This window comes from Leucoraja erinacea, chromosome 29 (assembly GCF_028641065.1).
Source record: "Leucoraja erinacea ecotype New England chromosome 29, Leri_hhj_1, whole genome shotgun sequence".
Lineage (NCBI taxonomy): Eukaryota > Metazoa > Chordata > Chondrichthyes > Rajiformes > Rajidae > Leucoraja > Leucoraja erinaceus.
This window is the reverse complement of record NC_073405.1, coordinates 13,100,229-13,125,641: the sequence shown is the minus strand read 5'-3', so window position 1 is coordinate 13,125,641 and position 25,413 is coordinate 13,100,229. Positions and strand designations below refer to the sequence as shown.

Genomic DNA, 25,413 nt, shown 5'->3' with positions numbered 1-25,413 from the left:
AGTCTGCTACCATCAATGTCCTATGAGTCACCGTTTTCTAGAAACACCACTGGACCAGCTACAAGAGCGGTCAGAGGTTGGATGTTCTGTGCTGAGCAACTCACTCCCTGATTCCTAAAAGCTTAAGAGTGTGATAGAATACTTTCACCTTGTCCAGATGTTCCCAACATCTCTGAGGAAATTTGCACCATCCAGTACAAAGCATCCCATTTGATTGGCACTTCAACAACCACCCAAAATATTATTTGTCTCCACCAGTGGCTTACTGTGGCTACGAATTGCACCATCTACAAAACACACTGCGGATTGCACCATCTACAAAACACACAAAATAGCCCAGGCTATTCCGACACCGCCTCCCAAACTCATGACTGCTACCACCTAGAATGACAAGGATGGCAATCTATGGGAATACCAACTCGTGCTGATTCACCGCTAGGTTACGTTCCATCCTGATTAGGAAATATATCGTTGCTCTTTCAACGTAGCTGGCTTTTCCAAATTTACTCCTCCTTCAATAGCCCTGTCAGAGCTGTTCTCTGTAAGAACATATTCACAGCCATTCAAAGGGGGTTTACAACCACCGCCTCAGTGCCAATTGGGAATGAATAATAAATATGGTCTTGTCAGCCACGCACAGAACCTCAAAATGCTTAATTACCGGTAAAGAGTGTAGAATTGTGAGCTTCATTCATTTCAGTTGGAAATTCTTGGCCTGTGAAAGGAAGTTATTTTTAAAATAATTTAAATAATTTTAATCACTTCTACATCTTTGTATGCATTTTCATTAAGGTTAAAATGATTTAGAATAAGTTCATTAGTTTTTAAATGTCTTTGACTAAAAGAGATAAATATATGAAAGTCAATTGCAGCTTCAACCGCATGCAAAACCAACTTTACCTTCAGTCAAGGCCATTGGGTTGTTCTTCGTCTTGCTTCCAAAGGCCCAGTTGCAACTGTGTTTTCTCACACAGTGCAGAATAGTAGCAGGTTCATTCTTTCCCATCTGGGATGGGGAGTGTCAGTGGGGCTGGGACACAGGGTGAATTACTACATTAGAAAATCTACTTAAGGACAACTGAAAATAAATAAGCACAGTGGTCGACTGATGTAATAAATTACACGGACTTGGTACACGTACAATCTTGAGATGAGACAATTCCTGTTTAATAATAAATTCAGAAAATCCTGGAAATGCCCAAAATGTCAGGTAATATCCGTGAAGGAGAAACTGTTAACATTTTAAGTCCAGGGCCCTTTGGGAAAGAAAGAAATACAAGTTAGTTTTCAGTCAGAAGGGGGAAGGGCGAGTCTGACTGCCTTAGTGCAGTTACCAGCACGTTGAGCTTCATTGTTTGTATAACGTGTTGTAAATAGTATGACTGTTATATGTCTATTTAATTTTTTAATCAAGGAAGCAGATTGACGTTGCTATCAAAGTGCTGAAAAATGACAATGAAAAATCACTGAAGGATGAGCTAATGAAAGAAGCTGAATTCATGCAGAAACTGGACAACCCTTATATTGTGCGAATAATTGGAGTGTGTCAAGCAGAACATCTGATGTTGGTGATGGAGATGGCTGCAGGAGGACCACTTAACAAATTTCTGTCTGGCAAAAAGTGAGTATTCCCTAAAGTAAGAAGTTGAGTGTTGGATCAAATTACATTCCATTTATTAATGCGTACTTACTCCCAGGACACATCTGAATTCTGTGAAAATAGATGGGACAGCTACACATTTGGAAATCAATGCTGAAAACCTCTTCCAAAAATAATGCAAGGACAGTGAGCCAAACACAACATGCAAGAGGAACTCAGTGGGTCAGGCAGCATCTGTGGAGGGAATGGACACAGGATGTTTGGGGTCCAGTCTGAAGAAGGGGCCTGACCCAAAACGTCAGCTCCACAGATGCTTCCTGATCCACTGAGAATATTGTTATAGTACCTGCCTCAACTACCCCCTCTGGCAGCTCGTTCCATATATCCATCACTGTGTTAAAAAGTTGCACCTCAGGTTCCTATTAAATCTTTCCCCTCTCAACTTAAGTATGAGCACTTTGGTTCTTGATTCCCCTACTCTGGGTAAAATACTCTGTGTCACATGCCATGTATGTTTACCAATCATGCTTAGCTAATGGATAACATGTGATTGAATTAGAAGATTTATTTGTTTAGTCCTAGAGTTCAATTATAATATTGCAAGTTAAAGTGTTTCCAATGTAGATATAGTACATTGATGTAAAAACATGCTGATAAATGAATGTTAATTTTTAATTGATATACAGGTACGTATAGGCACCTGTTGTCTACAAAAAGGACTGATATAAAGAATTAACAAAATAATATTTAATCTAACACATAGTTCTTAGTGGTAAAATAATACCGTAATCAAATTATCTTTCCTGATATATTTTCTTGCCAGAGATCAGATTTCTATCGAGACTGTTATTGAACTTCTCCACCAAGTTTCTATGGGAATGAAATATCTGGAGGAAAATAACTTTGTGCACAGGGATCTTGCAGCCCGGAATGTACTATTGGTCAATCAGCATTATGCCAAGATTAGTGATTTTGGATTGTCTAAAGCAATTGGTGCCGATGACAGCTACTACAAGGTAAACAATCTAATGGAAATCCCTGATAAATATATACACTAATGTTTAGCTGACAACTACTAACTGAGGAAGGTTCAAAGTGTACTTTTGTTCTGTGTGCTTTTTTCTCACAATTGGAATTTATCTGACGAACGAGGCCATGCAATGGTGCAACGGCACCATCAGCAGAGCTGCTGCTTCACAGCTGCAGTGACTCAGGTTTGCTCCTGACCACAGGTACACAAAAATGCTGGAGAAACTCAGCGGGTGCAGAAGCATCTATGGAGCGAAGGAAATAGGCAACGTTTCGGGACGAAACCCTACTGTCTGCTTGCGGTTTGCACATTCTTCCTATGCCTGCCTGCACCTCTTCAGGATTCTCTAGTTTCCGCCCACAACCTAAAGGTGTGTTGGGTTAATTGGCCACTGCAAATCACCCCTTAGTGTAGGTCAGGGGTCTCCAAACTATGACCTGCGGGCCAGATCTGGCCCACCACGAGGTTTTATCCGGCCCGCAGCAAGCCCTTAACACGTTCCGTGCGGCAGGCTATTTAGTGGGTTTCATGGTAGCGCGGGAACTTACACGTCAGTTTGCCATAGGCTATCAAGTTGAGGGTTTGTGTGCAGCTGCTGACAGGTTACTGTTAGTTGAACGTGACTAATATCCAGGGGTGCAGTGCTACCGGAGCTCACCGGAGCGCCGCTCCGGCACTTCTGTACAAAAAAGCCAAAATAATCAGTGGGGAATTTTAACAAGCGGGTGTGTGGTCGGGGTAACCTGGTTAAAAGAGGGGGAAAGGGAAGACCCATCACTACTGCGGTTACTAGGACACAGCAGAGTCAGACCACGTGCTGTCTGCATCCAGGTTGTGGGCCTGGTGCTGAGCGGAACTCTGGTGAGGTGACGGCTCTGGCTCACTGGTGGCCTGTGGAGAGGCAGGGGTCAGCGGAGTCGCTGGTGGAGGCCTGTGGGGGGCTGGAGTAGAGATACGGGTCGGGGGCGGCAACATCGGTGGCCCGGGAAGACTGTGAAGGTCAGCGACAACGGCCTGTGAGTGTTTGTGTGTGTGTGTGTAAATGTGGGTGAGTGAGTGCGTGAGTAGGTGGATGAGTGAGAGTGCGTGAGTGTGTGTGTGTGTGTGTGTGTGCGTGGATGTGTGTGTGTGTGTGTGTGTGTGTGTGTGTGTGTGTGTGTGTGTGTGTGTGTGTGTGTGTGTGTGTGTGTGTGTGTGTGTGTGTGTGTGTGTGTGTGTGTGCCCAGAACGGCGGGAGAGTGAGGGCGTGTTGGTGCCGGGCTGACACCTCCATAAAAATACATGATTACCGTCTTTTCCTTTACCTGCTTGATAATTATATTTCATGATAATTATATTTCATGACGAATTTCTAAAACTGACATTTCTTGATTTTTTCCTGCGGCCCACAAAAATGTGCCAAATATATAATGTGGGCCTCATGCTGAAAAGTTTGGACGCCCCTGGTGTAGGTGAAAGGCAGAAGAATCAGAGGAGAGTTGAATTTCATAGGGAAGTGAAAGGGCATGTGAATGGGACTGAAAGGAATATTCAGAGATCCAGCGTAGACTCAATGGGCTGGAAGGTCTTGCTCTGTGTGAACATGACAGTGTTTCTTCATCACTATTTTTCTTCCCTCCTCTATCAGTGTTATTCTGGGGTAAAGTTCCATGGGTACTGGGCATATAGTAGCCAGTTTGGCCATATTTATATGTGATTCTCAATATTGCAACTGAGCCAGGTACACGTTTCTTCAGGAGATGGTTTTGCACACTACTCTCTCTCACCTTGACAGCCAGAAGGGGGGGTATGTGAGGATGCTGTTCATTGATTTCAGTTCAGCCTTCAACACCATAGTCCCCACCAGACTTGCTGAGAAGCTGCTGGAACTGGGACTGAACACTCCCTTGTGTGTCATGGGCCTGGACTTTCTCACCGCCAGGCCCCAAGTGGTCAAGATGGGGAGACATACCTCCAAGCCCTCATCCTGAACACAGGATCCCCCCAGGGTTGCAGCCTCAGCCTACTGCACTCCCTGTACACACATGACAGTGTGGCCAGGTTCAGCTCCAACTCCATCATCAAGCTTGCTGATGACACCGTGGTGGTGGGCCTGATCTCCGATAACGATGAGAAAGCCTACCTGGAGGAGGCTGGACCCGGCACTCTGGTGTCAGAACAGCCTCCTCTTGAATGTCACTAAAACTAAGGAGCTGATTGTGGACTTTAGAAGGGCACTACAACGAGGACGTTCACGCCTCTGGGGATAAATGGGACTACTGTGGATAGGGTGAGCAGCTTCAAATACCTGGGACTCCAAATCACAGAGGATCTGACATGGACAACACACACTGCCGCACTGGTGAAAAAGGCAAAGCAGCGCCTTTACCACCTCAGGCATCTGAGGAAATTCAGAGACTCTCTGAGGATCCTTCAATCCTTCTACTCTGTCAAGTCAAGTCAAGTTTTATTTGTCACTTGCACATAAAGTGCAAATGAAATGAATTTGCCAGCAGCGATACAATAAAAAAGACACACAAAACACAATAAAAATTTAACATAAACATCCACCACAGCATTCATCACTGTGGTGGAAGGCACAAAATTTGGCCAGTCCTCCTCCATTTTCCCCTGTGGTCGGGACGACAACCCTCTGCAGTCGCCACTGTGGGCGTCCAGATGTGCAGACAAGGTAAGATCAGGTAAGTCCTGAATCGGTGCTTCTCCACCGATTCAAGATGGTGTAGGCCGCAGGGCGACGGTCGAAGATTTAAAGTCCCCGCCGCGTCGCAATCAGAAGCACCGCAGACCGCAGGGCCGGCGGTTGGAGCGCCTCTCCAGGGATCCTGGCGAGGGACTCCGCTCAGGATGGTAAGTCTACGCCGCACCTGGACGCTGGTAGAAGTAGGCCGCGGGCTGGCGGTGAGAGCTCTTCTCCTCCCGGGTCCCCAATGAGGGATCCCAGGCCCAGGACGCCGCCAGCTGAAGCTCTGCAGACCGCGGCTTCAGGCTGCCGCGGGCCAGCGAACGGAGCGCTCCCCTCCGGCGACCCCCGGCGAGGGCTCACCCGCTCCGCGACGAGAGTCCTCACTGCGTCCGCAGCTGAAGCCCCGGGCATGTCTCCGGGAAAGGCCGCACCGATCCTCGATGTTAGGCTACGGGGGAGGTAACATGGAAAAAGTCGTCTCTCCGTGGAGGAGGAGACCGAAGCGGTTTTCCACCCCCCCCCCCCCCCCCCCCCCCCCCCCCCCCCCCCCCCCCCCCCCAACAAGACACACCGAGAGACATTAAAAACATACATTAAGACACAATGAAAAAACAAAAAAAGTAGAAAAAAAACACACACTGCTGGCAGGGCTGCCGGCTCGCAGCGCCCCCACCGAGCTGGTGCAGTTGAAAGTGATCATGACGGGAAACATCTCGGTCTGGTTTGGCAACAGCTCTGCCCAGGACAGGAAGGCTCTGCAGAAAGTAGTGCCATGGGAACTACACTCCCCCCTCCTGCAGGACCTATACACCAGGAGGTGCAGATCCAGAGCCAGCAAGATCATGAAGGGCCCCTACCACCCCAGCAACGGACTGTTCCAGCTGCTACGGTCAGGCAAGTGCCTCCGCTGTCATGCTGCGAAACAGAGATGAGATGGAGTTTCTTCCCACTGGCCATCAGGACTGTAATTACTTGTGTCTTTTTTTAAATGTAAACACTGGTTCTGTTCTGTTCTGTTTTTTTGTTCTCTTCTGTTGTTTTGCACAATCCTGCAGGCATTGTCACTTTCATTTCATTGTACATCTTGTATGTGTATGTGACAAATAAACTTGACTTGACTTGACTTGGCTTGAGATGGGGTCAGTGGGTAGTGATGGCATGCGAGTGCCAGAGCCAATTCTCCACTCCCTCTTGGTACAACAACAATGTATAGTCTTCACTATATAATCAGATCTCAAGGTTCTGTTTAGAGAATAATAGACAGTCAGTCTTTATGGAGGAGTTAAGAGAAGTGATTGAAATTGTTTTTGGAAACAAACTTTCAGATGGGTTTAATGTATAGAGATTAATAGAGACATGTTTTAAACCTTCCAGAAGGTCACATTTTGGGCAATTACAAATCTGCATGTGACTTACCTGGAATATATACTGTAAATGTTAACAGTGTATAAATTACTCACTGACCAATCATAAAATAACGAACTGCAGCCTGAATTTGAAGATGTTGTTTGAAAATAGAATTGCAAACTCCCAGGGATGAGCAATAAAATTACCCAATTTGCTCATTTTTGCCACCCAAGAATTGTGATTCTTTGAATGTTTAATTTTGTAAACTCCCATGACTAAGCTTATTAAATTATATTTGCATGTCCACTTAAAGTTCACAAGAGTGCCCTACTTTACTAAAAGTTTGTTACTTCCCTGCTGTATAAAATGCTGAAAGCTCAGACACCCCGTATATAACAGTTAGCTGTAAATCTGTGGACTGCAGCGTATGTTGTCTTCGGCAGATTGGACCAATACAGTAGGAATGTTACAAAATTTAGAGATTTGAAAAATCAAGCCTGTAATTTATCCCGTCAGATAAAGCATAAAAATAACTTTAATTTGATACCTAATTCACTTTCATATCTTCAGTATTATTGTTATGGCCATTTTCATACTCGGAAATTAGCATCTTGTTCCATTGACTTAACACAAAAGCTGTGATCGAGGACAGTCAAAAGCCCATAACTTTCTTAAAAATTAAGAGAACTGAATGAAAATTTCAGTTATTATAGATTGAAGCATTCTGAAATAAAACATCTTACATGGATGACCTGAAATTAAACATATAATTAGTTAGTTACCTAATTGTACCTAATTACAAAATTGACCGTTACATGTAACATATAACAATTACAGCACGGAAACAGGCCATCTCGACCCTTCTAGTCCGTGCCGAACACGTATTCTCCCCTAGTCCCATGTACCTGCGTTCAGACCATAACCCTCCTTTCCTTTCCCGTCCATATAACTATCCAATTTATTTTTAAATGATAAAAACAAACCTGACTCCACCACCTTCACTGGAAGCTCATTCCACACAGCCACCACTGTCTGAGTAAAGAAGTTCCCCCTCATGTTACCCCTAAACTTCTGTCCCTTAATTCTCAAGTCATGTCCCTTTGTTTGAATCTTCGCTACTCTCAGTGGGAAAAGCTTATCCACGTCAACTCTGTCTATCCCTCTCATCATTTTAAAGACCTCTATCAAGTCCCCCCTTAACCTTCTGCGCTCCAAAGAATAAAGCCCTAACTTGTTCAACCTTTCTCTGTAACTTAGTTGCTGAAACCCAGGCAACATTCTAGTAAATCTCCTCTGTACTCTCTCTATTTTGTTGACATCCTTCCTATAATTAGGCAACCAACACCATACTCCAGAATTGGCCTCACCAATGCGTTGTACAATTTTAACATTACATCCCAACTTCTATACTCAATGCTCTGATTTATAAAGGCCAGCACACCAAAAGCTTTCTTTACCACCCTATCTACATGAGATTCCACTTTCAGGGAACTGTGCACAGTTATTCCCAGATCCCTCTGTTCACCTGCATTCTTCAATTCCCTACCATTTACCATGTACGTCCTATTTTGATTTGTCCTGCCAAGATGTAGCACCTCACACTTATCAGCATTAAACTCCATCTGCCATCTTTCAGCCCACTCTTCCAACTGGCATAAATCTCTCTGTAGACTTTGAAAATCTACTTCATTATCCACAACCCCACCTATCTTAGTATCATCTGCATACTTACTAATCCAATTTACCACACCATCATCCAGATCATTGATGTACATGACAAACAACAGTGGACCCAACACAGATCCCTGTGGCACCCCACTAGTCACTGGCCTCCAACCTGACAAACAACCATCCACCATTACTCTCTGGCATCTCCCATTCAGCCACTTTTGAATCCATCTTGCTACTCCACCATTAATACCCAACAATTGAACCTTCTTATCCAACCTTCCGTGAGGAACCTTGTCAAAGGCCTTACTGAAGTCCATATATACAACATCCAATGCTTTACCCCCATCAATTTCCCGAGTAACCTCTTCAAAAAATTCAAGAAGATTAGTCAAACATGACCTTCCAGGCACAAAGCCATGTTGACTGTTCCTAATCAGACCCTGTTTATCCAGATGCTTATATATATTATCTCTAAGTATCCTTTCCATTAATTTGCCCACCACTGACGTCAAACTAACAGGTCTATAATTGCTAGGTTTACTCTTAGACCCCTTTTTAAACAATGGAACAACATGCGCAGTACGCCAATCCTCCGGCACTATTCCCGTTTCTAATGACATTTGAAATATTTCTGTCATAGCCCCTGCTATTTCTACACTAACTTCCCACAATGTCCTAGGGAATATCCTGTCCGGACCTGGAGACTTATCCACTTTTATATTTCTCAAAAGTGTCAGTACTTCCTCTTCTTTGAGCCTCATAGTTTCCATAGCTACTCTACTTGTTTCCCTTACCTCACATAATTCAATATCCTGCTCCTTGGTGAATACAGAAGAAAATAAATTGTTCAATATCTCCCCCATCTCTTTTGGCTCTGCAGATAGCTGTCCACTCTGATTCTCTAATGGACCAACTTTATCCCTCGTTATCCTTTTGCTATTAATATAGCTGAAGAAACCCTTTGGATCTACTTTCACCTTACTTGACAAAGCAACCTCGTATCTTCTTTTAGCTTTTCTAATTTCTTTCTTAAGATTCTTTTTACATTCTTTATACTCCTCAAGCACCTCATTTACTCCATGCTGCCTATAATTATTGTAGATCTCACTCTTTTTCCGAACCGTGTCCAATTTCCCTTGAAAACCATGGCTCTTTGCAATTTTTACTATTTCCTTTCAACCGAACAGGGACATAAAGATTCTGTACTCTTAAAATTTCACCTTTAAATTGTGACGGAAATAGTAATAAACACCCAGACTGCCTTGAAAATTCAAAAATGTGATATTCTCAAGATCAGAACTTTAATATTATTGTATTATTTGCTGTAATTCTGTAACAGATAGGTAAATAAATTACAATTTCTAGCAACAGACCGTCCTTATGGAGATATTATTGATTATGGATAGACAATAACACAAAATATAGATGATTTAGATGCTCTTATGACATGATTGTCCAAAAAAAAGAGAATTTTAATCATCTTGAGATTGGGTGTTTCTGGAATGTGATCGATTGGAACGTTGCCGTTGCCGTACATTTTAAGCCCATATCTGCAGGCAAGACACGCCGATTCGTATGGGACTTAAATAACATTTTGGCATCATAAGATTAGACTAAAGCCACTCCAAGAAGCAAGATTATATATGAAATAAACGACATACCTTTTGTTTTGTCCTGATATTGCGATCCATGACATTGAAGGCGTTGAGGACGTTAGAAGTCGTTTTTTACTTTAATCCAGCGATTAAATTGTCCAGCGATTTAAAAAAAAAAACGGGAACGGAAGTCCGATCGATTTTTCTTCATCAATTATCACCCCGAGGAAATCCCTCTCCGACAAGCAATACAAACCTGCATTTTAATTCCACCCCCGCCTCCCCCTCCCCCTCAAAGGCACCGGAGTCGCGCACACAGCCAGTGGTAGATCTGGTCTGCCGCTGAAGGTAGGTTTTGTAACATCGCTAAATACAGGAGAGGGAATAAACCAGACCCAATGATACTGCACGATTAAATCATTATTTAATCTCTCTCCTGCCATCTGAGTAAAGTTCTGATGCGCTATGAGGAATGGAATTGCTATTCATTTTCACCGTCTAATGTAGAGAGACTTCCTTTCAGATTGTGCAGAGAATGGTGAATCTTTGGAGAGCAATGGAGGCTGTCATGAAGTTACTTAGAACCAGAGATTACTAGATTTTTAGAAATGAAAAGGAATAGAGAGACTGGAAGATGGTGGGGTAATGTCACTCACAGCTTTGATAAATGAAGAGTGGGTCCAAAGGGCCAGGTGCCATACTCCTGCTGTTGTGTTCTTATGCAAGTACCAACTAGGAGCTGAATTTATAACTTGGTTGAAGAAATTCTTCTTTACATTCCTTCTAAGCCCCTTACACCTTACATCAAATCTATAGATGTGTAGGAAGGAACTGCAGATGCTGGTTTAAACCGAAGATAGACACAAAAATCTGGAGGAACTCAGCGGGTGAGGCACTATGTCTGGAGAAAAGGAAAAGGTGATGTTTCAGGTCGCGACCCTTCAGACCTCGAATATAATGCCATATAAGACCATATGGTCTGTAATGGTGAAAAGGTGACTAACACCTACCCTATGTTTGCCCCTCATAATTGTGTACACCTCTACCAACTCTGCCCTCAGCTTTTACAGCTCCAAGGAAAACAAACCCAGCCTGTCCAGTCTCTCCTCATAACAGAGACATTCCTTCCCAGGCAACATCCAGGTGAATCTCCACTACACTCTCTGGGGAACATTTTGTGTCTGACCTACTGAGTTACTTCAGCAATTTGTGTCTACCATTGGTATAAGCCAGCATCTGCAGTTTCTTTTTATTACGATTTTTCAGATGTGGTACGTCAATGCTTTATAAAGCTCTACCAAAGCCAATATTGTTGAAGCACAAGGCCCAGACGTCTCCTCAGAATCATTGATCAAGCTGGTCCTGGAAACAGTGGGTCTAGAAACCCATGCTTAACCATCACAATACATGGTGTTTATATATCCAGTGAGTAGAGAAATTCACAGCGTGAAACAGTGAGAATCACCACTGCTCAATATCACTCCCTTATTAACCACACAACTTCCCTTATTGAAGCTATAACATTCCTTGTCTCTCATATCAGAAAAGAAGTTAGTGATCTTTAAAGACAGCATCTGCTTCCTCATGTTATCCTGAGATTTTTAATAACCTGTGATTCCATAAGCTAGAATACTGTCCGATTCACTTTTACCTCGAATATTGGACTTTATCTCTGGAATTGTTGCTCTGCAATGTTGAGAACTACATTCTATTCTCTGTATCTTCCCCTTTTCTCTACTTGAGCTTAGCTTGAATGTAATTATGTATAGTATTATCTTATTTGATTGTATAGCAAGCAAAACATAGCTTTCCACTGTAGATCAATATACGTGACACAAATAAACCTAAACTTTTGTTCTGACCTCAGGCTCGGACGGCTGGGAAATGGCCAGTGAAGTGGTATGCACCTGAATGTATAAATTTCCGGAAATTTTCTAGCAAGGCGGATGTCTGGAGCTTTGGTGTGACGATGTGGGAAGCATTGACATTTGGACAAAAGCCATATAAGGTAATAAACAAAGTGCTAGAGGAACTCAGCAGGGCAAGCAGCGTCTGTGGAGGGAATGAACAGACAACGTTTTGGATCAGGACTCTTCTTCAGATTGATGGAGCAGGGGTGGAGAGATCTGGAAAACTGATGGACCAAAGACACAGCCATTGGTGGTGGGTGGATACGTGATGAGGGAGATTGGAAGATGGGTGGAGTAAGTGACAAAGGCGAGTGAAAATGAGACAATAAGAAAGAAAAGGAGTCTGGGGAGTGATATGGATAGTGCATGTAAGGGACAGAGCGGGTATAAAATGAAAATTTAGGACTCAAGATTGGAAAACAGCATAGGGAGGAGGGGAAAGGAGCATGGTGTCAGGGGGGGTGGGGGGGGGGGGGGGGGGGGGGGGGGGGGGGGGGGGTAATGACGGCAGAAGTAGGTGGTTGGAGAAATGCGTATGCACTGGGGTGAGGGCCAGCAGGGGAAAGAAAGGGGGAAGGAGTGATATTAGTTGAAATTGGAGAATTCAATGCATACTGTTTAATCATCAACATCCCAGGTAGAATATGAAGTGCCCCATATAAGGTCATGCCTGTCTTTACAACCCATTTTTTTGTTTGTAGAGTGTGTTCAGGTTCTGCCACGACATGCTGTACTCGCTCATTTATCATTTTTTGAAGTTTATGTGAAGATTACACTTCCTTCACAGTGGTCTTTTTTTTCAACGTGACCAACAAAAATGTGAAAATACAACCAGACCAGTCAGTACAATGCTATCCATTGGGTAGTGCATGAGCACATACTCACTCTCCATGTTCACAGACAGAACAAAGCAAAATGCAATGAAAAGTGAGAAATGAAACCATTGAGAAATTTTCCCCTGAATGACTCAGGCAATTTAAACATCTCTAGAGACTACAGATGACTCAACAAATTAAGCCTTATTGTCTTGCAATATCTTTTCAAGGAAAAACAAGGTATTGGAAGAACTCAGCGGGTCGGCCATCATCTGTGGAGGGAGACAGACAGAATGCATTTCAGTCTGGGACCCTTCGACTGACCGATGTCCTATTCCCTCATAGATGCTGCCTGACCTACTAAGTTCCCCCAGCAGACACAAGGAACAACAGATGCTGGAATCCTGCATCAAATACTCTCTCATTGAAACCTACCAAATAATGAAAGGCCTAAATAGAGTGGATGTAGGAAGGATGTTTCCAGTAGTGAGAAAGTCTAGGACCAAAGGACACAGCCACAGAATAAAAGAATATACCTTTATAATGGAGATGAGGAAGAATTTCTTTAGTCAGAGGATGGTGAATCTGTGGAAATCATTACCACAGATGGCAGGGGAGGCCAAGCCATTGGATATTTTTAAAGTGGAGATTGATAGGTTCTTGATTAGCAAGAATGTAAAAGGTTGTGGGCAAAGGCACGATAATAGGGCTGAGAGGGAAAAATTGATCAGTCATGATTGAATGTCGGAGCAGTCTCGATAGGTTGAATGGCGTAATTCTGCTCCTATGTCTAATGGTCTTATGGTCTTAACACAAAATGCTGGTGTAACTCAGCAGGTCAGGCAGCATGTGTGGATGACAAATGTTGGTGGAAATGAAGTGCTGGAGGATCTATGGAGGACAAGTGCTGGAGGAACTCAGAACGCTTATGTAACTCAGTTGAGTAGATGACCTGAAGAAAGTCAATAGTACAACTTTTCAATATCTCTGTTGAGGTACTCAGCTGAGTTACACTGGCACTTTGAATTACTCCAACATTTTGTTTTTGCTCAATATGCCAGCATCTGCACTCTCTTGTGTCTGCTGTCTCATCTTTATAAATAAATGTATTTGCAAGTGAGCCCTAAGGGGTGTAGGCTTCCCAAACCATCTGTTTACCATTTGGAAGAACTACATAGGATAACTTTTATCTTTGATCTCAATCTGAGCAGTTACTAAGAGGATACTTTATGAGGAAAACAGAAATATGGAAACATGGTGCTATTGACTTTCTTCAGGTCATCCACTTTCTTTCTGGTCAGATCCAGGTTCTCTTTGTGGGATAGAGTTTATGCACCCTGGTGACTATCACATGCAATATTTGCTGTCACACAAACAACAACTTTTGTACAGTGTTCCAGATGCATCATTAGAGTGGGCTTGGTATGAACATAGTTTTCTTCATACACATTTTCCACCCCAGCTTCTTACTTGTCCACTAAGTGGGAAATTAAGTTATGTGTGTGGCTGCTTTTAAAGTTGTTCCTTAGCTGTTTACTGAGCGCAAAAAACTCTGCGGGTCAGATCTCAAGAACTATAAAACTTCATATTCAGACCAATAAATTGCCAGGGGAGCCTAATCCCTAAAATTTACAAAAAACAATCAAAAATACGCTGTGGATCATGTGCAGTCAGATAGAATTATTTTATCTTTGCTAAAGACCTTGTGGGTCGAAGGGCCTCTCCCTCTGCTGAAATTTTCTAACGTTCTATATATGCCTTGTTGCAATTATCAGTTGATTAATTCGCCTCATTTTATGTCATCACTGAAGTGAAAAGCAAACCCATTTTGTTTTACAGAAAATGAAAGGCCCAGAAGTTGTTAGTTTCATTGAAGAAGGAGGTCGCTTGGATCGTCCTGCTGAATGTCCAGATGAAATGTATGCTCTTATGCAGGACTGCTGGATTTACAAGTAAGTTCAAACTGGTTTACATAAATGCAAACTCCCAGCATTAAATGGTTAATGGATTATCAAATATTTGAATCTCCATGTCTGGTATTCAGCTTTTAATCAGCACAATACTACATCTGAGCTCTGACTTTAAATGAGATTTAAAATCCAACATATTTGCCCTCTGTTGATTGGGATATGTCAGGATACTACCTTGATTTTACTAGGCAAAGATGTCAGCAACACTATGTTTGGCACAGATACTACATATTTTACAAATACATTTGCGCAGCGAAGTCACGTGTTATTCATGCTGTTCTCATAAAACTAATACTCCACTCTTTATGTCAACAAACAAACCCAGAGATTCCAATCTCTTCTCTTCACCTGATATCGCATTGGAGGCTCGATGGCATCAGCAGACATTTTAAGCAGTAATGTTTCTACTTTTTTCCGGAAGCTTGATTTAATTTTGAACATGATTAGATTCATATTCAAAATAAGACTGAGTAAAATGTGAAAAGGCTGTTGATTTGGTATGAGCAGTTTACTACATCTTTCAGATATTTTTCAGAGCCTGATTTACGTTTTATTTTTTTCATATTAACATCTGTAACAAGCAACTAATTCTGCTCTCACATACACGATCACACTTAGACTTTTTCAATATTTAGCATGTCCTGAAGGTGTTAGTAAATGTGTGACAGTAGGGTGTGTTTCAGTGGAGGGCACCTTATCAGTGATGCATGGCTAATTGTACACAGTGCACTCAAGAATCGTATGCAGTATTGGTCAATTATCTTAGAATTATTTTTAGTAGTGGTCTGTGGTAGCAGAAATACTAAGCCTGTAATACTTATAATGTTTTCACATGATAGTTCCGGAAAAACGTTTTAAAATTTATTTTCAAGTTTCTAACCAAATGTTCTTAGTTATAAAATATTTATATATGTATCTTCATCTATACAAAATATCAATTTGAAATTTTATTGGAATCTATTGTACTAGCAACACCTTTATTCACTGTACACTGAAGAGAAGACAAGAGTTTTTAATAACTGGAATTATTTGAAATATTTGGCCATTCATAGCAATCACAAAATATTGAAAATCATTAAGTGGATAGCAGTTGCTATAATTTTCCATCATGATTGCATCTTTTGTTATAATCCCTGAACAATAAAGTATGGATAGTACAGGGGAGGAATGTTTATTCAGCAAGAGAGCCTTACATGCAGCTTTATATAACCCACAGTGTGGATTATTATCTTTGATTGCAGTTCTTGTTAAGAGCCACTGCTTTTGGGTATCTACATTGATATTTTCAGGCACCATTTCTAGTGTGCTGCATAGCTAGCCACAGTAAAAAGATTAATCACAAAAGTGGATTCTTATCTACAGTGGTTTAACAGACTATTCCAAAAAGTGCTCTGGTTAACTTTATGAACCCTGTAGAAATATGTGCACAGAAATTATAATTTTACTTCGGAGTCACGTGAGTGACTACGTGAAGAACCCGTCCAGCACGCATGCACGACATTGCGTTCACGCAGTGCAACAACGACGCAGCGGGAGTACAGGCGCTCCCGCTACAAGCCTGAAGGAACGGACCGTTAGGGAAGTACTTACCTTCAGATTAATATTGGGACTTTGCTCTTGTTTGTTGCTCCAGGGGGAGCAAAGCAGCAGAGGGAAGCGGCCCCCGTCCGACTCCAGGGAAGGAGCCGTCAGTGGAGGGGGGGAGAGGCGGCACCGGGTCCGCACACGCTGTGGACCACAGCGGGGTACTGCGCCGATGCCCAGTCCGCTAACAGCTGTCTGACAAACAGCAGCAGACTGGAGGGAAATTTAAAAAAACGGCCGGTAATCCCTGCAACTCCCAACAAGGAGACTCGCCGCCCGAGAACCGCAGATGCCGCCCGAAAAACGGCAGGCAGCCTCCAGAGCAAGTCAGCAAGCAAACCTCGGGCTGGAGACAGACACGGAAGACAGAACCAGCAAGTGTCTGCTCTCCAAGCCTTGAGTAGGTCATGGAGTATAAAACTCCAGCGAGACTTGCCTCAGGAGCAGGGGCAAGTCCGCCAAGGGAGCATAACACTCCCGCTTCAGTGCTACAGCACTGGTCATCTCCCTTGTCGAGGGATTGATGGCGACCAGAGCTGGGCTGGTCAAGAAGAGGGGTCACTGGCTGAAGAACATCGGGAGTAGGCTTGAGGTACAGGATCAGGAAGAGCTGCTGGGTGAGGCCGCTACGTGGCTTCACCACGAGCGAGATGGCCTTGCAGTCTCAACTGACGGCCAGCCTACTACCTGTCTTTTCCAAAAAACCTCTCCAAGACAGGTAGCCATGAGGCATTGGATTTCATCATGCCTCCCCTAAATTGCATTTACTCAAAGTGCCCACCATTATTGGGGGACACATTGAGCAGGGCATTTTAAAATCCAAATATCTTAAATTGCATTTGATACCCTGACGTCGGCTATCATGTTTGCACGCTCATTCCAAAAGGGCAGGGTAGTATGGCAAAACACCTGACCCTACTGTTCACAGTATGCTCCGCAACTTCTCAAGTGAAATCACAAACCTGCCCTCAACCTATAAAATTCACAGGACTGTGAGAATGCCGACCTCACAACCACAGATCCTGCTATCTGGCAAAGTTACCAAACCAAGCCTAAAAAACTGGACGAAGTGTCCAAAAACATTCGGCTAGAGGGCAGGGTCTGGAACGAGCACCACACTAAACCAAACAGCAGTACCTCTACGCGTCCACCAGGAGGCGTCTACGCTGGTACTGGTGAAAGCTCGGGGCCTGCATGCCAATCCCATAAGCCTTTTAGGCCAGAGATACACCCTGATACTTCCTGGGATGAGAGGCATGTCCTATGAAGAAAAGCTTGATAGTTTTGGTTTATATTCCTTCGTGTTCAGGAAAATGTGGGGTGATCTTATGCAACATATAAGATTCCAAATGGGCTTGACAGGGTGGGTTCTGAGATGTTTTCACTTGTGGGTGAGTCATGAACAAGATAAAGAATAAGTGATCAGTCATTTAAAATCTGAAATTCCTTCTCAGAGGGTAGAGAATTTCTGAAGTGCTCTTCTCCCAGGAGAGACGGAGACCAGATATAATATGAAGATTGATTAATTTCTTAAAGATAGAGGAATTGAAGGTTTTGGGAAACAGGCATGGAAGAGGAGTTGAGGCCAGTGAAGCCAGCCATGATAATGTTGAAAGCGCAAGCTTGAGGAATCTGGTGGGGTACTCCTACTCCTACTTTCATAGATTCATAGAGACATACAGCATGGAAACAAACCCTTTGACCCAATTCATTCATGCCAACCAAGATGCCCATCTATGATAATTCTATTTACCCTTGTTTGACCCATATTCCTCTAAACCTAGGCACAAGAAACCGTGGATGCTAGCTTACTATGTGTCATGAAAAATGCCGAACATTTGCACTCAGTCTGCCAACCCTGCTGGATCTCCCAGCTGCTAACTATTCTAACACCCCTTCCAATTCCTATACTGACCTTTCTGTCCTGTGCTTCCTCCATTGCCACAGTAATTCTACATGCAAATTGGAGGAACAGCACCTCATATTCTGCTTGGATAGCAGACATTGGGTTCCATGTTTTCCAGAGATTATACCCTGACCTGCTGTGTTACTCCAGCAGTTTGTGTCCTCACAATATTGCAAATGTGGTCTAACCAGAACATTATAAAGCCTCAACATTACATCCGTGCCTTTATATTCTAGTCCTCTCAAAATGAAACCTAACATTGAATTTGCCTTTGTTACTACTGACCCAACCTGCAAATTAACCTTTTGGGAATTCTGCACAAGCACTCCCAAGTCCCTCTGCACTTCCAATATCTGAATCCTCTCCTCAGTTATCTTCCATTCCCATAATGCAGCCTGGTCCCAACTCCTCTTCCCTTTGATTTCCACTCTCCACAATGGTGAGGTGCGCAGAGGAAAAAAAAATAGGTGAGTTAAATTATGCAGAGAGCATTTTTAATGCACACATTGTCATGTACTTTTTTATGATAGAATCACTCTTGGGCAGGCCAAACTCAATGTGAATTTTCAGATGTTTCTCGGCCCAACACACTTTCTGTAAAACTGTAAAATGTTTAAACTATGACATAAAAAATGTGCTTCTTCCACACGACCCTGGTATCTGCAAACACTTCAGTGTGGCTGTCTATCAGCAACCACGATAACATCATTCTTGCTGTTCACCAGGAACGTGGATGCATCGGCGCCTGATAGCAACTGACACATCAATTGGCCTAAGTCTTTCAGTTTATCTGTTTTGACTCACTTGTGAATGTTCTGTTGACTACAAGATCATTATCTCATTCAAGATAATGAGGGCTGCAAGCCATTTTAATTCCCCTTCCCAGCCTCCTCCACAGACTGAGTGAGGTCATTCACAAACATGAAGAACAGCATAGTGGCGCAGCAGTAGAGTTGCTGCCTTACAGCGAATGCAACGCCGGAGACCTGGGTTTGATCCCGACAACGGGTGCTGTCTGTACAGAGTTTGTACGTTCTCCCCGTGACCTGCGTGGGTTTTCACCGAGTTCTTCGGTTTCCTCCCACACTCCAAAGATGTACATGTTTGTAGGTTAATTGGCTTGGTAAATGCAAACCTAGTGGGTTTGGATAGTGTTAATATATGGGGATCGCTGGTCGGCGTGGACCCGGTGGGCTGAAGGGCCTGTTTCCGCTCTGTACTTCTAAACTAAACCTCAGATTCTGCTTGGGTAGCCTACTACTCAATGGCATGAATATTGATTGATCAAGTCAAGTCAAGAGAGTTTATTGTCATGTGTCCCAGATAGGACAATGACATTCTTGCTTGCTGCAGCACAACAGAATATAGTAAGCATAAATACAGAACAGTTCAGTGTGTCTATATAGCAAAGACCATATATATACACATAAATATATATGATGGATTGATTGATTGAAAGATACAACAAGGAAACAGGCCCTTTGGCCCATTGAATCTACACTGACCATTGGCCTATTGACCCTTCTATGTTATCCCACTTTTGCATTCACTGCCTATGCACTAGGAGCAATTTACAAAGGCCAATTAACCTACAAGTCTGCATGTCCTTTTTGGGATGTGGGAGGAAACCGGAGCAGACTCCATATAGACAGCATCTGGGGTCAGGATTGAATGTCGGGGTCGGCACTGTGGTGTTTCTAGATCTGATGCCTGCAGCGCCAGAGACCATGTGCACGCAGGTGATCAGATTAATTTTGATTGATATCATGTAGAGATATCATAGACTGATGGACCTCTTCCTCTGCTGTACACTTCCATGTTCCATGTTCAATTTGATCCTCTGACGTAGTGAAATTAACCAAGTGCAATAACAATACTGTAAAGTCAATTTATATTTATAGGTTATCCACAGATTTAAATCTAACTCTATAGATTTAGAAGGATATGAGCCAAAGGAAAGCAAGTAGAACTAGATTAGATGGGGGCAACTTGGTTGGCATGGATGAGGTGGGCCTGTATCTGTGCAGTATGAATCTACGACTCTAAGTACTTCTCATAGAGTGGAGCACAAGACTCAAGGCAGGATTTCATTGCAGGCGGGCAACGGTTGTTCCTGATTCTTGACTAAAGATCTGGGTTGTTGTTTCTGTTTTGGTTTGTGCTCTGCCTTGTGGATCACTCAGTAAAGTGTGATGCAGTTTTTGTCCTGAGCTCGCTGGAGGATCTGAGCGTCACCTTTCATCTTTTAAAACTTCTGTGCACAGCTGAAGCAGTATCTGTGTGTAAAACAGTGTAGCCATCAAATGAAGGCACATCAATGATCTGTTCCATTGTGTTTACTTTCACAGGGTGGAGAATCGTCCCGGATTTGAGCTGGTTGAGAGCAGAATGCGTGACTACCACTATAAAATAACACAGAAGCCAGTACCAGTTTGATATCATACTTGCGGTGATGTTATACTGACAAGCATTGGGTTTGATTTGCTTGTTGGCATTTTGCAGCATTTTGCTGCATCTTAGAGTGTTCATTTCGTCAGTAGTTATGGGAAGCTTAACGAAGCTGGAATTTTAGCATTCCTGATCATCATGCAATCTGACTTTAAATAGAATAATTTACATTAAAAAAAAAAATTAACTTTAACCTGGTTATTAAACTGAAATTAAATTGAGCCTCTGTGGCTTTTCTATGACAGTAGTGTAAACATAGAACATAGAAAGGTACAGTGCAGGAACAGGCCCTTTGCACCATTATGTCTGTTCTATACATGATATCAAGTTAAACCAATCTCCTCTGCCTGCACGTGATCCATATCTCTCATTCCATGCATATCCATGTGCCGGTCTAAAAACATAAAATTTCACCAACATAGTGGCTTCTATCACCACCACTGTAAGAAGGACCTGCAGATATTGCTTTACACCAAATAGAGACCACCCCCGCCACCCTTGGCAGCACATTCCTGCCACCCACCACCCATTGTGTAAAACGCTTGCTCGGCACATAGCCTTAAACTTTACCCCTCTCACCTTAAAGCAATTCCCTTGTCTTTGACATCTCCAATGGGAAAAGGGTTCAAAAGAGTCATCCTAATGTAATTGAGAACAAGTGAAAGTGTGAACATATTGTGCCAGTAAATGTATTTTGCATTGCAGTATTTTAGTAAACAAGGATGATTCTGTCACATTGCAGATGTTTGATGTATACGATCGAAGTTATAACTGGCAGAGATACAAATTGTGTGCACATTGTTTCAAGGTGAAATATTTTTTTTCAAGAATTTTGTTTGTCTCTATGAAAATAAAGAAGTACAACATGTGATAGAAAATGGTGAATTTGAACTTATGGTTGTCATTCTGGCCACAAGTATCCACGGTTCTCCAAGTGGTGCCTTGAAAGGAGGTTGGGACAATGAATAGGGCAGACTAGCTGTTATCATAGAGTGGAAAGCTATGTGTAAGAAGGAACTGCAGATGCTGGTTTAAACCAAAGATAGACACAAAATGTTGGAGTAACTCTCCAGATAGCATCTCTGGAGAGAAGGAATGGATGACGTTTTGGGTCGAGAGCAATGGATGAAGGAAAATATTTATTTTTGTCCCTAAACAGCACAAATTAACTTGGCTTTGGGGGTGGGGGTTAGTTGATTTAAACTTTAAACTTTTGTTATGTCGTCGGAAAATATTTGTCGCTGTAACTTTTATGTGAATCTTGAACATTTTGACCGAACCAGAGCTGGGAATTCTTCACCAAGGTTTGATTGACCAAGCCTTCCCGAATAGTAGAACAAAGATTAACTGAGAAGACTAATTCCAGAGCAGAAAATCAGCCTGAAATCCCCAGGAATTCAAAGTAAATTGTTTGCGACATCCAAGAATAACTGAATGTAATGTCTTGACACTGGAAACAAAACTGTTACAAAGATTGTTACAAATGAACTGTTACAAAAACTGTTACAAATAAGTCGACAAGAATTTGTGTTGTGTCTTTGGCTACTGTTATGCAAGTATGCATGACTCCATACTGCAATAAGGTGACCATCTCACTTAGTGCAAGTAAGATCATGTTGTCACCTTGGGATCAGATGGACACATGGTTTAGGAGAGCACCAAACTTCGTATTCCCCTGATTCCACATGTCACATGTACCCATGCACCAGAAATGCTACTGATCAAGGCTTTTACTTCCTTTATCTGTACGACAGCTATTATGTTTTTAAAAGGGATAGAGATAAAACTAGGTAGAATAATTAGGCTCCACATTTGGAAAGACCAAAACTGATCTCAATTCAGTTGATTTTGTAAAGCCCTCCTCACCAAACATCTGTGGATTGATATTTAAACTGTCCCATGAACAATTCAGTCACATCACATCACTGCAGGAGTTCCTCAGGCCAGTATCCTGGACCCCAACCACTTTAATCTGAGGGTATGAAGAAGGATCTCGACCCAAGACAGAGATGCTGCCTTTCCCGCTGAATTACTTCAGCATTTAGCAACTTGCCCACTGCTGCTGAACTCATTGTACCCACCCTAAACTAGCATCTGCAGTTCCTTCCTACACTTTCATCTGTCTCATCAATAACCTGCCTTCCATGATATACAGTAGTTGTAAGTGGGGATGTTTGCTGTTGATCACACATTTTCAATTCCATTTTAGTTGCAAGTAATCTGGCTAAAACGTGCAGGCAATTCCACTGATTCACCAAATAAGTCATTTTTCCTGTAATTTACCATGAATTCAATATTGTGGCCTGAATAACGGCAACATTTTTCAAATCTTTAAATAATTGACTTTTTCAAGCAAAATCAACCAAATATGGCCAATATATAATGAAAAGAACAATCATGTCGAACAATTGAAATGAACTGGAAACTTTGCAACAGATGACCTGGACACAACTTGCCCACTGCTGCTGAACTCATTGTACCCACTCTTTTCTCTCATGACATCCAGCGGGGTCAGAAACATACAGTGGCCTAGGAGCTTATTCAAAATTTCCTTTCTGACTTTCTAAAAGTGACTGGACATAGCCCGTGATTAACTTTAACCTGAACCATGACCTTAAACAAGGAGGCTTAACTTGCAACCAAGGAGGTGTTACACTTTCCTTAGTCATACGAAGAATGACATGACTCATTTATTTATCAATCAATCAATCAAGATAGCATTTTTAATAGAAAGACAGTCTGTTTTTCAGGTTTACAAAGGTATATATACTGTATATGAAGCATTGCAACGCCACAGATTAAGTATATTTATAATATTATTAATTTATTGTACATTCGTTGGATGAGTTATCTTGAGGGAATTTTACATTGTTAAATTACAGAAAGGGCCTGATTTCATACAGTTCTCACTTTGAAAAGTGCAGCAAAATCAAACATATCTTTTAAACAACGAAGGAGTTCGTGGGAATTTCACCAATGCATTTGTGTCATAGAATGCACAGTCAAGTTGTATCACAGCTTGGGTTGACTACAGCTCCGCACAAGACCACAAGAAATAACAGAGTTGTGAATGTAGCCCAGTCCATCACTCAGACCAGACTTCCCACCATCTCCACTTTATACTGCATCGGGAGGGGAGCCAATATAATCAAGGACCTTCCCCAACCAGGTCACTCACTCTTTTCCCCACTCCCAATGGGCAGTAGATAAAAATGCTCCAAAGCAAGTACCATCAGATTCAGGAACAGTTTCTTCCCATTGTTATCATACTAATGAACAGTTCTCCTATTAGCTTGAGTTTAATCCCAATCCTCCAACCTACCTCATTGCGGACATTGGAGTTTTTCAATGGAACTTTAACAATAGAATGCTGAAAGCTATAGTCAGCACTCTTGTATTTTTTTTCTTCACTCTGCATACTATATTTGTGTATGGCTTGATTGTATTCATCAACAGTATTATCTGATTTAATTGGATTGGACTTAAATGTTTTTCACTGCACCTCGCTACAGGTGACAATAATAAACTAATACCACTACCAAGGCGTTAAGTACATCCTGAACCTTTTCCTCTGTCCAGCCGATAAACTCTTCCCAGGACAGAGATCAGAATCAACATCTGTTTTGGTGTCAGGCAGGTACCAATTGAAAGGAAGTAGCTTTTCTGTATTTACTTATTTCAAATTCTCTGTAACTTTGAATCATTTTCTCTAATATCTCTTGATTTTCTCCATTCAATGAAAAATATATTTTAAAATATGACACAATGGAGAAAGCAGTGCGTGGGAACAGGTTTTTTGTCCTTATTGGTGTGCAAAGATGTGGCTACATGCAGGGATGGTTGTGGTTTGCAACCCCTAACACCAAAATAAAAGTTGTAAAAATGGCAGCTAAAAGCTTGCGAAAAGATCCATTAAGGCAGAGACAGCAAGCAATCAGAGGATCTTAACAAGAGATGTATAAAAGCTGAACATCCTGAAAATACATTACAGCTATTTGGAGGAGAGAGAGGCTGGAGAGGGCATGGTTGCCATGGCCGTCCGAAGGGGGTGTGCGATGGGGGTGTGCGATGGGTGCGGTCGCACCCCCCCCCCCCCTTTTTTTTCCAGAGTAAATAAATTTAAAAATTGGGGCGCAATATTTTTTTATTTTATACCTCACAGATGGAGCCTTGCCTTTGGGCTCCTTGTGCACCCTGGGATGCTGCTGGCGTGGTGCCTGGAGGGGGGGGGGGGGACTGGGGGGGAGAGGGGGGGGGGGGGGGGAGAGGGGAGGGGGGGGGAGGGGGGGGGGGAAGGGGGGGAGAGAGAGGGGAGGGGGAGAGAAGGGGGGGAGAGGAGGGGAGAGGGAGAGGAGGGGGAGGGAGGGAGGGAGGGGAGGAGGAGGGGGGGGGAGGGCGAGAGAGGAGCAGGCAGGGGAGCGGGCATGGGGATTTTGCAGCGTGCGTGGAGTGGACAGCGGGGACGCGAGCACCAACCAAAGGGGGGGAGGGAGGGGGGGGGGGGGCGACGACACTCGTAGCGCGAGCAAGACGGCGCAGACTTCAAAGTTTGTCAGATTTTTAAAGATTTTCATGACTAACTCGAGAAATAAAGCATGACATTTTCAGATACGGCGATTTTGGACTCCAGGGGAACAATCTACCGGAATATGTAAACATTTTACCGTTAGCGTGTTGTTTTTTCGAGAAGATGTGATTATACACAAACAAACACACACACGAACAAACACACACACATCCAAGATCAGACTTTTAATAGTTAGTAGCCCAAGTGGGACCCATTGGGTCTCATCCCCTCAACTCGCGGTTGCGGGGGGAGGGGGGTGGTGGCCTGTGGCATCACACTCACAC

The 25,413-nt window shown here is 42.9% G+C and overlaps 1 protein-coding gene across 1 annotated transcript in view; it reads left to right on the top strand.

Annotated features, from left to right (window-relative positions):
* Positions 1–24,456, top strand: part of LOC129711183 (tyrosine-protein kinase ZAP-70) — a 70,602-nt gene extending 46,146 nt beyond the window's left edge. Inside the window, exons 9-13 of the mRNA XM_055658644.1 lie at positions 1,415–1,621; positions 2,424–2,616; positions 11,797–11,937; positions 14,494–14,606; positions 20,463–24,456. Coding sequence (XP_055514619.1) covers positions 1,415–1,621; positions 2,424–2,616; positions 11,797–11,937; positions 14,494–14,606; positions 20,463–20,550 — 742 coding nt within the window. The 3' untranslated portion in view covers positions 20,551–24,456. The remainder of the gene's footprint in view (positions 1–1,414; positions 1,622–2,423; positions 2,617–11,796; positions 11,938–14,493; positions 14,607–20,462) is intronic.
* Positions 24,457–25,413: the final 957 nt, after the last annotated feature.